Here is a 14893-nt window from a genome sequence, read left to right as displayed (position 1 = left end):
CCTTCAAATAACTCTTCAAGGTCAAACCAATGATACCATCTTATGGCCCCCTCGAAACCATAAAACTTTTGTCTGAAACATTTTTCTCTAAAATGCTTTGTTTCCGAAATAATTGCGTGCGTTAATTAAAATGGCTCACCCTGTATATATATATATATATATATATATATATATATATATATATATGTCTCCATCGTTTTGACGCATGAAAAAATTTCCAATTAATAAAAAACAAGCCCCATTGAAGATTCAATCGATTTATTTCCCGGTGAACCGTCCGATTGGCCAATCGCTCGGAAAGAAACGATGATCGAGAGTTGATGTCGTCATCTCTCTCGGATGGCATTTAATTCTTCTCTTCAGGTGTGTACACAAGTCCCGTGGTAAACACGCTTGTACTAATTTACGAACACACTTTCCGAGGTAATTAACGGTGATTAGCGAAGTGTGCTTGACACACTTGCATGTAAAAACAAATACAAGTTTCAGGACGAGTAAATCACGGCAGGAATCTCGTATCATCGACCGTCCATCGCCACGAATTAGCATCGCCCTGCCTTGAATAAGGTTAACGTCCCTCCTACAACGAGATAGAAAAAGAGAGAGAGATAGAGAGAGAGAGAGAGAGAGTAGCTTCGGGCCTCGTATGGATTTTGGGCTACTGTGCGGATGTCAGGAAGGTGAATAAGAGCTCCTCGGGAATTCGCTTTCGAGCAAAGGGACGACGTTGCTCAACGCCAGGGAAGGTCCACGGAGGTGAATGAAGCCCGAGGAAGGGCGACAGGAAGTTATGTAAGCGTCGCGCGGCCCAAACACTCGAGTCACGGATTTGACAGGTAGCGAGACATGTGCCGTGATGTTTACGTCAACGTCACGGGGGGACGATGATGCGCTCTGATGCCACACGTGGAGCCTGTCGCGATGTAAAGGGCCGCGGCGTCATCAGTCAAGGTCATGTCAAGGGACTGCATCAGTCAACTCGCCTACCGTTGTAACGCATGACAGATCCCAGATGCCGATGATGATGGCGCAGGAGGAAGCCGAGAAGTACCCGATTCACAGGTGTATCTTTCAAGGCAGCGTCAAGACACTGAGCTCCTTAATCAGGATGCATGATATCGCTGAGAAGGATAAACAAGGTGCGTAATTTCGGTTCGCTGTAATAAAATTCTACACTTTGGTGCTTGTTGACACTTAGTTATGCAGGAATAAGGAAAATTAGTTGGATTCTGCGAAGGTGAAAGATGTAGCGCAGCCATATATTTTGTATTTTTTCTGTTGCAGGGAACACACCTTTGCATTTAGCTGTGATGTTAGGAAGAAAAGGTACCGAAATCTCTACATGTCTTATTTTCATACACATATTAGTATTTGAACTAGATCAGATATCAGAAACATAAAACATTGCAAGTCGATTGTGACGATATTGACCAAATATTAAGACTTTTTTATCCAGATACTTGGAAAAATAATGCCACATTAAAATTGTTTTAAGTCGATAAGTAAAAGGGTTCAACATGTTACATATAATTTGTTTTATATTGTAGAATGTGTTCAATTATTGCTTGCACATGGTGCACCTGTAAAAGTGAAGAACCTAGCTGGCTGGAGTCCATTGGCTGAAGCGATCAGTTATGGAGATAGGCAAACCAGTTCGTATAATATGATAGACTTTATTTTTGCAATCAGTATACAGGGTATTAAATAGAATATTTTGAAACTTAAAAATTTTTCTTTCATCTTGATATACTCTGTTATATTTAATAAATCATTATTCAGTCTATTTTTAATAAATTGATAAGAATTATATATTAAAAGCAGATTGCTTAAATAAATTCAGAGACAATATTTTCATACTGACAAATAGTTCTTTAGTTTCTGATAGAGTTTGTAATAATAATTGAAAAATGATTTAGTCAAAATGTGATATATTACATGTATCATTATATAATTATAATATATTATAGATCAGATTATAATATATTTTATTTTTTTCATAGTATCATCTTTAGTACGCAAATTGAAGCAACAAACAAGGGAGCAGATGGAAGAAAGAAGGCCGAATCTAGTTGCCGCGTTGCATCAAATGGGCGATTTTTATATGGAATTAAAATGGGATTTTCAAAGTTGGGGTAAGTTTCTCATGCACTGCTTTATCTACTTAATTGCGTGATTATTTTCCTTGCAGAATTACATTGTTTATGTACATGATGCACGTACCTGGAAAGGTGGAAAGCAACAATCGGGATGTTTATGGCATCTCAATTTTCCCTAAGCACTCCTTTATTATAATCCTTTATTATGTGCTTTGATGTAAATAATTTTCTCAAATTAACACTGAGAATCGAAATAATTGAACTGAATAATTTGTTTCTTTTTGTACTTTTCACAATAAAATTCATGTTAACTTATGTATAAATATTTGATGTCTCTTTTTTTAAAATTGCATTTATGTGGGAATGTCTTAAAAATTCTTAATTTTATCATTCAAATTCGAAATTGTAAATAACTATCATTCATTTTCGATTTCTTTTTTTTATCAAAAGTTGGAGACATGTCATGTAAAATATTTTCTTTTCTAAAACAAAAAAATTATTTTGAATAATTAGAAAAAGCATAATGAACAAAAATATGCAGAAATTTGAACAATTGAACTTTTTGCCAGAGATGATAGTTTTACTGTTATTATTATTATTAACAACTGATTCGGTATAAATGACGGACATCTTGTAATATATTTCAAAATTGCATGAATTTTTATTATTTCATATTTATGAAATAATAGTCATGTAGTGTTTTGATTATCAGTCAAAGAAATCTAGATATAAACAGTAATAATAAAACTGTTGTAACTTGTTGTCTTGAGATATACAAGGGAAAACAATTTAAAATACATTCTGAATTTTCAAACATATTTCATAATTTTATATGAATATCTTAATTAATTCAACAGTTACAACAGTTATAATAAGACTGTGATATACCTCGTTCATCTCCTGGAGATAAGTGCATAATTTATAAAGCACTTTAACTTTTAAATCAGATACCATGCATTTTTTTACAAATTTAAAAAGATTGCTATATATTATAATTAATCAAGTAATATAAAAAAATTTTATAAAAATTATTTATTTGATTGTGAAATTATATATTACAACAAAAAGTATTTCTTTGTAAGGTATTAAATATAACAAATATTTAATATCTTTAATAAATATTTTTTGAAAATGATATATAAGTTGTATAAGCTATATTAAAAATGTAGTAAAATTTATGGTGTTTGCTAAGGTTTAAATATAAAACCATGTCTAAAATGCATAACAAACGAAGAATATTCTTCATCCTTACACCGAATCCGTTGATTTATCAAAAAATTGCTTCAATTACTTTATTCCCACTTTTCCAGGTGCATCATATGTCGTCTTTCCTTAGCTATATAAGTGTAATTTTATATGTATATTTTTCTCGTCGGCAAACGATAAATTCCTTTCAGTACCATTAGTTTCGAGAGTGTTGCCGTCGGATATATGTAAGATCCATAAAAGCGGGGCTTCGATTAGGATGGACACGACTCTTGTAGACTTTAACGACATGAGATGGGAAAGAGGAGACATATCTTTCATCTTCAATGGTGACCAAAAGCCCGGCCATTCGTTGACTGTCCTCGACAATAAAGCCAAACTTTTCCAAAGAGTGAGACATAAGGTTAAAATACTTACATGTATAGTGGGGTAAAAAATTACATTATATATAATAAACTTCTCATTTTGTATAATTTTTGGAAACTTCAAAATTTTCACAAATGTTCTTAGCATGCATAACATTAGCGATAAATCTGGTTGTCATTTTACGTTAAAATAGAAATCCCACAATAGAAAAATTAAATCTAGATGACCATTTTGTCTTATTTATTGTTAAAGTAATGTTCTTTCGTACATATATTTTAGGAAACGGAACTTGAGATAGAGGATGAAGTTGATATTCTTATGTCTAGCGATATTATGGCAGCACAAATGTCTACCAAAGGTATCACGTTTTCCAGAGCACAGATAGGATGGATTTTTAGAGAAGATAAAAGAGTAAGTATACACATATTTTCATAATCATATTAGTAACCGAATAAAATACAGTTTCTACAGAGTAAAATCAATTTACATTTTCTTTTAATTAAAAATTCTTTTAATTATGATATTTTACACTCAAAATAATGAAAAAAATAATATTAAAATAAAATTATAATTATAATAGGAAATGGTAGGCGCCTTTCATGCTGATTTCTATCAAATCAATGGCATGGTGCTGGAAAGTAGAAAACGTCGCGAACACTTAAGCGAGGAGGATCTCCAAAAGAATAAAGCTATTATGGAATCTCTTACCAAAGGTAGTTCTCAAGGCTTTAAAAATGGGGAGGTAAGATTTCATTAAACTGTAAAATGTATCGTTAAACTTTGAAAGCTTATATAAAATAATAGATAATAATAATAAATTTAATAATTAATTTTTTAATTCATAAATTTTATAATTAATTTTATTTATTCAGCCTCCTTTAAGAAGAGCATCGTTGAATCCGCCGCCAGAATCGAACATCACATGGGATGAATATATCGTTGCTCCGCCCGGTCAGTGTCCGCTTCTAGGAAGAAATCTTGTTTATAAGGAAAGCAGTAAATCCTTCAAAGCCACCGTGGCGATGAGCCCGGATTTTCCCCTCACCGTCGACATGTTACTTAACGTTCTGGAAGTGATCACGCCGTTTAAGCACCTAAGCAAGTTACGACAATTTGTACTTATGAAGTTGCCCCCTGGATTTCCAGTTAAGATCGACATACCGATTTTGCCTACTGTCACTGCTAAAATAACTTTTCAAGAGTTTGCCTTTCAAAATGACATAGATCCAGAGTTGTTTCAAGTGCCATCCGACTATTTTGAAGATCCTATGAGGTAAATTTCCTTTTAATAAAATATAGATTGCATACTATATTGTTTTACAGAGTTACAGTCGTGCTCCCATATTAGTCATTCCCGGAATGTTGGATACTTGTGATATTTTTTTCTTACTTTTACGTTCTAATATGTTTTTGTTAATTGTGTGATCATATAATAAATAGTGGAAAAGCAGCACAAGAGGGAGTAATAATTATTAAGGAATATGAAAGTAACAGGAGAAGGCGCCGACAATATAGGGGTTCGACTGTATGTAAAACTCTATAAGATATTCGACAATAAAAAGTTATTTTAAATTTGGACATTTGAAGAGTAAAAAATAAATATATGTCAAATATTTCGCGCATACATTAATTTAAATCTGAAGCACAATAATACATTTCAGAGATTACGATGCATACATGATTATGATGATGGTTCTTCATAATGCATCATGTGTTTGAGGATAAACTTCAAGAGCGTTCTATTATCAATTTGCAAATTTCTATTGTTTTAATACATTTTTTATTTCATTAACAAATTATTTTATAATATTTTTTATCTAATTATATTAAATTATTAATAATTTATTAATTATATTAATTTATTATTATTATTATTATTAATTATATTAAATTATTAAAGTATAAAATTTCATATCAGTATTTGCACCAAATAAATGTTGCAGATATTTTTTTAAATAATGAATAATTTAACACTAATATTTCTATGAATTTTCCATGAATAATGCATGTTGGAAATATCAACAATTTCATTGATAATCTTTTTTTCTAAACATTCTAATCATTGACAGTATATTGTATGAAATAATTTTTTTTATGATTTCTTGAAACACGCGTATTTAAAAATAGATCAAGCAAAAAGGATCGGCGATAATGATGTCTTTATCTTGATGATGTATAATGCAGATATATCGCCGAACCTTTCAAATCGATTTTTACATTGAATATATATTTAAAAATCTGTCTGTGATCGATGCATAATCTAACATTTTATGTACATAACGTTTGTGCAAGTGTTTTTTATATCATTTACAGCATTCACATCATATGTGGCATTCATACTAATTATCAGCAATCGCTTTGCAGATTTCCAGACTTATGACGCTTTGACATCCTAATATTAATCGAGGCCCACCTTAGTTGGAGTCTGTTTTCTTCTGTGCTAGGGGACAATCTAGCTTTCGAGATGTGGGCCAGTCTGGAAAGCATCTACTCACGCCATTGTGTGTCGTTCATTGAATAACTTATCATTGTAATTTAATCACACATCTAACAGCGAATAGTGTCGAATATTTATGGAATATTTAATATAGAAAAGTAAAGCTAGGGGAGAAATCCGTGCACTAAAATCAGATAAATTTTCACTCAGCGCGCGCATGATCTTTTAATACCTAAACTTAAACACAATATTTGTCTAACTCAATAAACTAACTAATTTATATATAAAGATAAATATCAATTCCAAATGTCGTATTGCAATTGATAGGTACATACTGCGTGCTAAGTAAGGATGATTTAATTTTTTAAAACACTATTAGAAATTCTCTTATTCTTTTTCAATATATTTTAAACCTAAATTAATGATTTCTCTTGCACGAGAAGTCTTTTTTTAAAACTCAGTCTTCTCGTTATTGCATTTATATTGAATTATGATGTCAGAAGTGAAATATTTATATAGGATTTATTTCTATAAAATGTACAGATAAGTTATTTTTTATTAATAAAAAAGAGAAAAACAAATTTATTTCAATGTACAGTGAAAAAAATATATTTATATGATTTTTTTATAACTTTATAATTCAATATATTTGCAATGATGGGTCAATAATAATTAAATAAAGTGAATTAAATAATAAATGGTATTGCTGTATTAGTATATATTATATATATATATATATATTCTGCACTTTTCGCAAATTATATCTATTTCCTCCAAATAAAGCGAAGATAATTGTTCATATTTATTTCTTCGCTATTCTTATGAGCAATATGTATTTTTACTATTGGAATTTCATAAATATTGTAGCATTCAATCGGCCATGTAAAAGAATGTAGCCTATAATATATAATTCAGTATTACAAGTTCATACGTATGTAGTTTACATTGTAGCGATTGTAATATTTTTCTTTTAGTACAAAAACACTGTTTTTAAACAAAACTTGCACCAGCTTTTTATTCTTGCACAAATAAGTGCATAAAGCTATCTTTAAAATAACGGTTATAACAGTTTGTACTTATATTGCATTCAACTAACTCGTTATTATTTATGTAATTGTAAATGTTGTAGCTATTCAAAGTATTGAAAAACAATATTTACAAACTTCATCTTCAGATTCTTCCAAATCAAATTTTTTTTTCTAGCGAAAATTTGATTGTGTGCCGTCTTTTTTACAATTTTCCTTTATATTTTATTTTAATATTTTCTTTGATATCTAGATATTATATTAAAATATTATAAAAGTAAATAATTTAGGTTCTTCAAAATAAGAAAATAGAATACTTGATATCTATTTGCATTTATCTAGATTTATTCCTGAAAGAGATCATTCGATTTCAATCTCCTATAATTCAAGAATGTCTTTCCAGACCTGCATTTGTATTTTTTTACGTTTTTCAGCTTTTAATATTCTCGAAGTTTGTATGTAGAAGTTTTCAACACTTTGTATATACGTCGCGTTATGTGTAAATAAGAGCTTATTGAATATTGTTTGAAGAATGTGAAAGTATAAATCCGAATCAAACTTCCTCGCTATTGAATATTATTGAATAATTCTTAATCACAATAAGACCTAGCTCGATGAAGCTTTTGTGAAGTGTGGATTTTTCAGTGAATAATAGATATAAATTTCCAAATGAACACAATCATCTTTACCTACTACTATATAAATTTCACTACCTTTTGTTCCAGTTTAGATATAATCAAACTTAATGAATTTTATATTTTTTCAAATTTAATTAGATTTAAAAGAATTTTTTAAATTTAAATTTAATAAAGAATTTCAAACATATTTTATCTTTAACATTTTAAATTGTATTATACATATTTTTTAATTAAAAAAAATACAATTTAAAGTGTATTAATAATAATTTTAATTTTAATTTAATAATTAATTGTATTAAATTGTATTATATTAATTTCGCAATTTTTACGAATTTTCCGAAACTTAAAAAATAATGCGCCTCTTTTGTCACGCAAATTTAAAAAAGGGCATGAATAAATGCCATGTTTGTGGGAACATGCGGATTGTTACGCATATTACTTCGCAACACGCGATTCTCATTAATCGCCGTGTAATCCGAGCACGGTCATCCCTTGAAGCAAATCGCGACGTCACGCGTAACGCGATCTTGGACTACTTGCAGCCAATTTGCACGGCTTTGTCGACTGACAAGCAATGTTGCCGAAACTGAAGAATAGTGTGCACGTGTACTTATTTATTTTGAAAAAAAAAAAAACGGAAACATGTTCTATGGGAACGCCAACATATCTCCGTTCACCCACCCTCTTTTTGCATCACATCGTTTTAAATCGATAATCAATATCGAGTTTTTTAAAAAAATATTAATCATTTTTATTTTGTTTTTATTCTGTTCTTTAATTTTTTTAAATCGTATATGTAAGATTAATTGTATTATATAATATATAAAAAATATATAAAATGTTAAGTTGTATAAAGAAAGATTGCAAATAATTTATTAAAATTTTTTAATTTATCGCTTTTTTTCTCATTTGATCTTGGAATAAACGAATGTAATAATTCATCTTTTATTTTTGACAAACAAAAACATGCTGATAATTGTCTTATTCTTAATATATCAAAATAAAAAATCACGAAATAGAGATTTAAAGTGAATATGATTACGAAAGAATTTTTTGTAAAGCCATTTTCGGATACTTTCTGATTGTGCAACGTTTGTTCTATATCAAGAGTACATATTTACAATACGGAATTAGGGTGGGCACATAGGAGCTGATAAAGATTGCAGGAAGAGAGAGTTTCTGTCGTTTTTCAGATTATTGCACAAGTTCCGGCTGTCTTTTTCACTTACGACATGTATGCATTCTTTGCGTAAGACTTTTATTTCTAAAAAAAAAGTACAACGTGTGTATCAAAAATTTATAGACATTAAAACTCGCAGAACAATAAGAAATCTACTCTTGAAATTAATAAACAAGTAAAATTTTATACAGCAATTGAAGAAGAGATTAAAAGAGAGCATCAAGAGAGAATAAAACATTTGAATATAGGAACTCTTTTTTTCTCTTCCTTTGTGTTTTGTCGAATCTTAGGCGTGTATCTTAGTTACTGAAGGCTAATGAAGAGAAACTAACTCTTTGCAAGCATACAAGAAACGTAACGATATGACGGCAAACCTAATGTCACGACTATGTATAGAAACAGTTACATAAGGTTGCATTTACAAAAAAGAGAAGAAAAACGAAAAGAAATTTTTTTTATCATAATATATAGAATAATATATAGAATATATAGAATTTAGGAATAGATTTTTTCAATAATTTGGAATTGATTTTTTTCGCACAAAAAGGTCTGCTCCCTTTCGAAAGCACTCATATTCGATCGAATGTTTTTCGCACATTTTAATTTTCGATATTAAATATTAAATATTTTATTTTATTTTATTTTTAAATATTTTATTTTAAATATTTTATTTTATTTTATTTTAAATATTTTATTTTATTATTTTTAGAATTCTACTCGTACAAGTCGAAATTAAATTTGTTGAAATTAAATAAATGGAATGAATGCTTTACAAAATTTCAGAGATCCCTGATAATACTTAATCATTTATTTTTCGACTTCTGAGATATTATTTAACATAAATCCATCCGATATTTTTAAATTTAATAATAAACACAAATAAAAAAAGAAAATTGCATACGACTTTTTATTGCAAAAACTGCAATTCATTTAGACTTGTCTATAAATTTCCGAAGAATCTTTATATAACAATGTCACAAAAACAGCAAAGTGTCAATGACGTATAAAATGATGGGAACCACATAACAGAATAATCTTCTTATTGTCAGTAACAAAACTGCTGTTGCAAAATGCTCTTGCATTTGAATCTGTGTGTATGAGCGCATTTACAAGATACTTACATAATATCCCATACCCCAGAGAGAGAGACTGGTATATGCACACAAATACACACGTGCGTGTATATTTGAACGGAAGGAAATGTAAAGCAGAGATAGTTTCTACATCTTCGGGCGTGTCGCACCGATTCTTGTCAATGTCCTTGTCATCGCGGCTCCTAAGAGCGACCTAAGCTCAAACAACCGAGACCACCTTGAAGCACGAGGAGGGGTATCTTGACGTGTTAGAGGACAGGATATATAGAGGTTTTGCACGCTGGTACGAGAGTAGATCATCTGTTCGTGTCTCGAACACTGTGTTTCCCCGAAAAATGCAATTGGTGACATCAGCAAAATGAAGTTGTTTCTCGCTGTAAGTTAATCAGTAAATTATTAAATATTTTTCTGCGAACCCCCGATATATAATACACATTGAATCTTTCTCGCTGCATTTTTCTACAGTTTCCGCATTTAAAAATAAATAAAGAGTGGTTTAAATTAGCTGGCAAACGAATTGACATTAAATCAATCTGTAATTTGAGATCTAGCTTTTATTTAATATTACGGATTTATTATTTGCTTTATCGCACGCGGTTTCTTTATTTTGATAACTATATTATTGAAATATTTAAATGTAAATAAATTTAATTTAATAAATTAAATTTCTGCCTAATGCATTTTATAAGATTTCATTAATTTTTATATAATTATATATAATTTTAAATTAGTTATATATAATTTTAAATTTAAATTTTAAATTAAATTATGTATATAATTTTAAATTAGTTTTTAGTTACAAAAAAATATTTATTTGTATTATTAAAAGATAATTTTTCTACAGTTTTCGTATTTAAAAATAAATAAAGAGTGGTTTAAATTAGCTGGCAAACGAATTGATATTAAATCAATCTGTAATTTGAAATCTAGTTTTTATTTAATATTACGGATTTATTATTTGCTTTATCGCACGCGGTTTCTTTATTTTGATAACCACGTTATCAAAATATGTAAATGTAAATAAATTTAATTTAATAAATTAAATTTCTGCCTATTGTATTTTATAAAATTCCATTAATTTTTATATAATTATAATTTTAAATTAGTTTTTAGTTACAAAAAAATATTTACTTGTATTATTAAAAGATAATTTTTCTACAGTTTTCGCATTTAAAAATAAATAAAGAGTGGTTTAAATTAGCTGGCAAACGAATTGATATGAAATCAATCTGTAATTTGAGATCTAGTTTTTATTTAATATTACGGATTTATTATTTGTTTTATCGCACGCGGTTTCTTTATTTTGATAACCATGTTATCGAGATATTTAAATGTAAATAAATTTAATTTAATAAATTAAGTTTCTGCCTATTGTATTTTATAAAATTCCATTAATTGTTATATAATTATAATTTTGAATTAGTTTTTAGTTACAAAAAAATATTTACTTGTATTATTAAGAGATAATGTAAACAGTAATTAATAAAATCAAAATAATATTAATATTAACATAGAAAATAGCTTTTTTTCGTTGCATTTTTCTATAGTTTCCGCATTTAAAAATAAATAAAGAGTGGTCTTAAATTAGCTAGCAAACGAATTAACATTAAATCAATCTCTAATTTGAGATCTAGTTTTTATTTAATATTGCGGATTTATTATTTGCTTTATCGCACGCATTTGCTTTACTTTGATAACCACGTTATCAAAATATTTAAATGTAAATAAATTTAATTTAATAAATTAAATTTCTGCCTATTGCATTTTATAAGCTTCCATTAATTTTTATATAATTACAATTTTGAATTAGTTTTTAGTTTCAAAAAAATATTTGTTGTATTATTAAAGATAATGTAAATAATAATTAATAAAAGCAAAATAATATTAATATTAACATAGAAAATAGCTTTAACATCAAAGTACATCTTTTTTAAATATGATCTTTTAGATTAAAATTTATTGCTTGACGCGAGACAGAATCATATTATTACAATATTACATTTTTTATACACATAATATATTAAAATATATATATTCTACATATTTCACACAGATATCGACCATTAGTGGTCTAGTTGCATTATGCCACAGTGCGGCTGAATCTTCGGAATCAAAATTATTCCCAAAATTAAATGATGCACAACGTGCATATGCGAGTAATGCAGGCAACCAGGAAGATTTGACTACATCTGCGAGCGATCGAAGTAAGAATAGCAAAATTTTATTTCGATTTGTAACGCTTATTAATATCGATATTTTTATAATATATTGTTTACGGATAAAAAAGAATAATCCTACCTTGGGTAAACGATTAAACGCGGAATGCATTTCAAGGAGATCACTGACGCATGATTCCGAATTAGCTTTTTTGATATGACAATTTAATAACTACTTCGTTGCATAATGTGTAACATGGCCACACGAGCATCGTTCCATTTGTGACATTAATCATTCTGTAATTTTTAAATCATCGAGTCAATTGAGTTTCATATTTTCAAGAATTCTGAAAAATGAATTATTTATAGAAGTACGTTATATTTATAGGAGTGTACGCGTGTGTGGCAAGCATACGTATGCCAATATTATTTTCTTTGAAATCTCGTGAATCATGTGTTATGTCTTCGTAAGAGGAAAGGCCTTCGGTTCGTTATATTAGCATCTTATTATCACGTGTCGTTTTCTTCTTTTTATAACGGAAAGCGCCCGACTCTCAAAGTCAGAGCGTGAGAACGGTAGTGACACACTTAGGTGATATACCAATTACTCATAGCATACTACTACATTATATCATGTTGGAGAATAGATGAATCGATTATTACACTTATCGCCGCTCGTAATCCTATTCCGCGTTTAGCGGGGAATAGGAAATCCTCTTGATCACATGTCTGCCTCTGTACGATCAATATCTCGCTCCATAATAATTATGCCGTTAATAATAGCATTTAATGTATTCAATGTAAACGATAACGACTCATTTTCTAAACAAACAAATTTAAATTATATTATGTCATAATTAACAAATATTTAAATTAATAAATATTAATAAATATTTAAATTATATTGTCATAATTAACAAATATTTAAATTATATTATGTCATAATTAATAAATATTCAAATTATATTATATCATGATTAATAAATACAATATATTATTTTTTTAAATAATTCTTTATGCGTATACGATATAAATTATATGTCAAGTAAATTGTTCTTTATACAACTTTGTAAAAATATATTTTCATAAAATAAATATAAATTAGTTTTCTAAGAAAACTATTATCAAAAATAGGATTATTTAAAAAATAGACACAAAATTTATTCATACAATAAAAAATATGTAAATATATAATACAATTTGAAATATTAGTTTTCTTCTTATTAGTATTTTCATAAATTTTATTAATTTTTTCTATATATAGCCCTACTTTTGATAATAATTTTACAAAATAACTAAAATAATGTTATATACTTATATACTTTCATAAAATTTGTAGATTTGCTCGACATATAATTTATTAATATAAAAAAAATTGTGTATTAGCATTCCATATAACCAAAGATTATGGATCAATTGGATATCCTGGAGGATATCCTGGAGGATATCCCGGATCTGTTGGAGGATATCCTGGATCTACGTATGGGATTAGCCCGGGAATTGGATCTGTTTATCCTGGTACTCTATATCGCGGTAATAGCCTAATTCCAGGATATAGGGGCTATCAATATCCTGGCGGTCTCACTGGCACCAGTAATATCGGGTAAGATTTGCAAATATCTTCCTAATATATTGCGTATCATATTTTTTACATTTTGTTTTGTTTCATATTTACTATAAATTTGATTAAAGTGCATGCAATATTTTTATGTTTAATACTTTATCCATTTAAATATTATTAGAATAAGTACATAAGATTTAATTAAAGCATTAAAAATAAATTTAATGTTTATTTAGATTAATATTTCGATTTTTTTCGATTTTTTTCAAATTTCCTGACTTAATCTGAAATATAAAGAAATAAGCAGACAAAAATAGAAAAAAAAAAGAAAAGATATAGAAAGAAAACATGAGGCATAAAAATTTAAATAAAATAATAATAGAAAACAATAAAAAATGCGTACACTTTTCTCTGGATATTTACACGACGTATTTCGTTGCAAGAAATAAATAAATTATATAAAGAAAAACAAGCCTTTCCTCTTTGTTATAGATATGGATATTACGGTGGTGTAGGAAATTATCCTGGATACAGCGGCTACAGCGGATATGGAGGATATGGTGGATATGGTGGCTATGGTGGGTATGGTGGTTATGGGGATTACGGAAGGGGATTTATTCCTGGTGGAAGTTATGGTGTCGGAGGTTACGAGGACGGTTATTTAGGATATGGACGTGGCGGATACGATTCTGGTTACGGAAGCGGATATGGTACAAATTATGGCTCGACATATTCGGCAAGAAGTCCATACAGTTATCGTGGTGGTACTTATGCCACTTCCCTTGGAAATCCAACTGGTTATCGTGGTTATTCTTAAACATGACTTTATATACATATTTTTTTCGTAACTTTCGCATAAACACTATAGTTTATATAAAATGTCTTTACAAATTAATACGTTTATTGTTAATGCCTCTTTTTATCAACATGAATCGATTAATCATATCTTTAAGATTCCACAATATACGAAAATTAATATATTTCACATGTAATACAAAGAGAAATAATGATGTATAATTTGACAATTTAAAACAAATATGCGCTATGAAATAAAAAGTCTTATATTTATACATAACACAATAAAATAATGTTATATTTATCTATTTATAATATTTATCTCTTGTTTTTCGTATA

General features: G+C 28.5%; 2 protein-coding genes across 7 annotated transcripts; both read left to right on the top strand.

Annotated features, from left to right (window-relative positions):
• The first annotated feature begins 335 nt into the window (after window positions 1-335).
• LOC145968298 (ankyrin repeat domain-containing protein 13C) lies at window positions 336-7800 on the top strand. 6 transcript variants are annotated; one of them, XM_083093677.1, is made up of 10 exons: window positions 336-423; window positions 490-1139; window positions 1285-1326; window positions 1548-1652; window positions 2001-2132; window positions 3494-3705; window positions 3948-4079; window positions 4249-4410; window positions 4541-4941; window positions 5109-5246. In XM_083093677.1, the coding sequence occupies exons 2-10, from the start codon at window positions 1013-1015 to the stop codon at window positions 5209-5211; spliced, it is 1416 nt and encodes a 471-aa protein (XP_082949803.1). In that variant the 5' UTR covers window positions 336-423; window positions 490-1012; the 3' UTR covers window positions 5212-5246. The 6 variants fall into 6 exon arrangements, with proteins under 6 accessions (XP_082949803.1, XP_082949802.1, XP_082949807.1 ...); XM_083093676.1 differs by having other exon boundaries at window positions 343-423; window positions 484-1139; XM_083093681.1 differs by lacking the exons at window positions 336-423; window positions 5109-5246 and adding an exon at window positions 6033-7800 and having other exon boundaries at window positions 430-1139.
• A 2336-nt stretch (window positions 7801-10136) lies between these two features.
• On the top strand, window positions 10137-14858 carry LOC145967962 (uncharacterized). Its single transcript, XM_083093090.1, has 4 exons — window positions 10137-10418; window positions 12096-12246; window positions 13585-13801; window positions 14252-14858. The coding sequence occupies exons 1-4, from the start codon at window positions 10401-10403 to the stop codon at window positions 14574-14576; spliced, it is 711 nt and encodes a 236-aa protein (XP_082949216.1). The 5' UTR covers window positions 10137-10400; the 3' UTR covers window positions 14577-14858.
• The last annotated feature ends 35 nt before the right edge of the window (window positions 14859-14893 follow it).

Source organism: Camponotus vicinus, unplaced genomic scaffold (genome assembly GCF_025532165.1).
Source record: "Camponotus vicinus isolate PSW18456_S1 unplaced genomic scaffold, iyCamVici1.0 SCAF_3, whole genome shotgun sequence".
In the NCBI taxonomy this organism is placed as follows: Eukaryota; Metazoa; Arthropoda; class Insecta; order Hymenoptera; family Formicidae; genus Camponotus; species Camponotus vicinus.
This window is presented reverse-complemented; position numbering and strand designations above follow the sequence as displayed.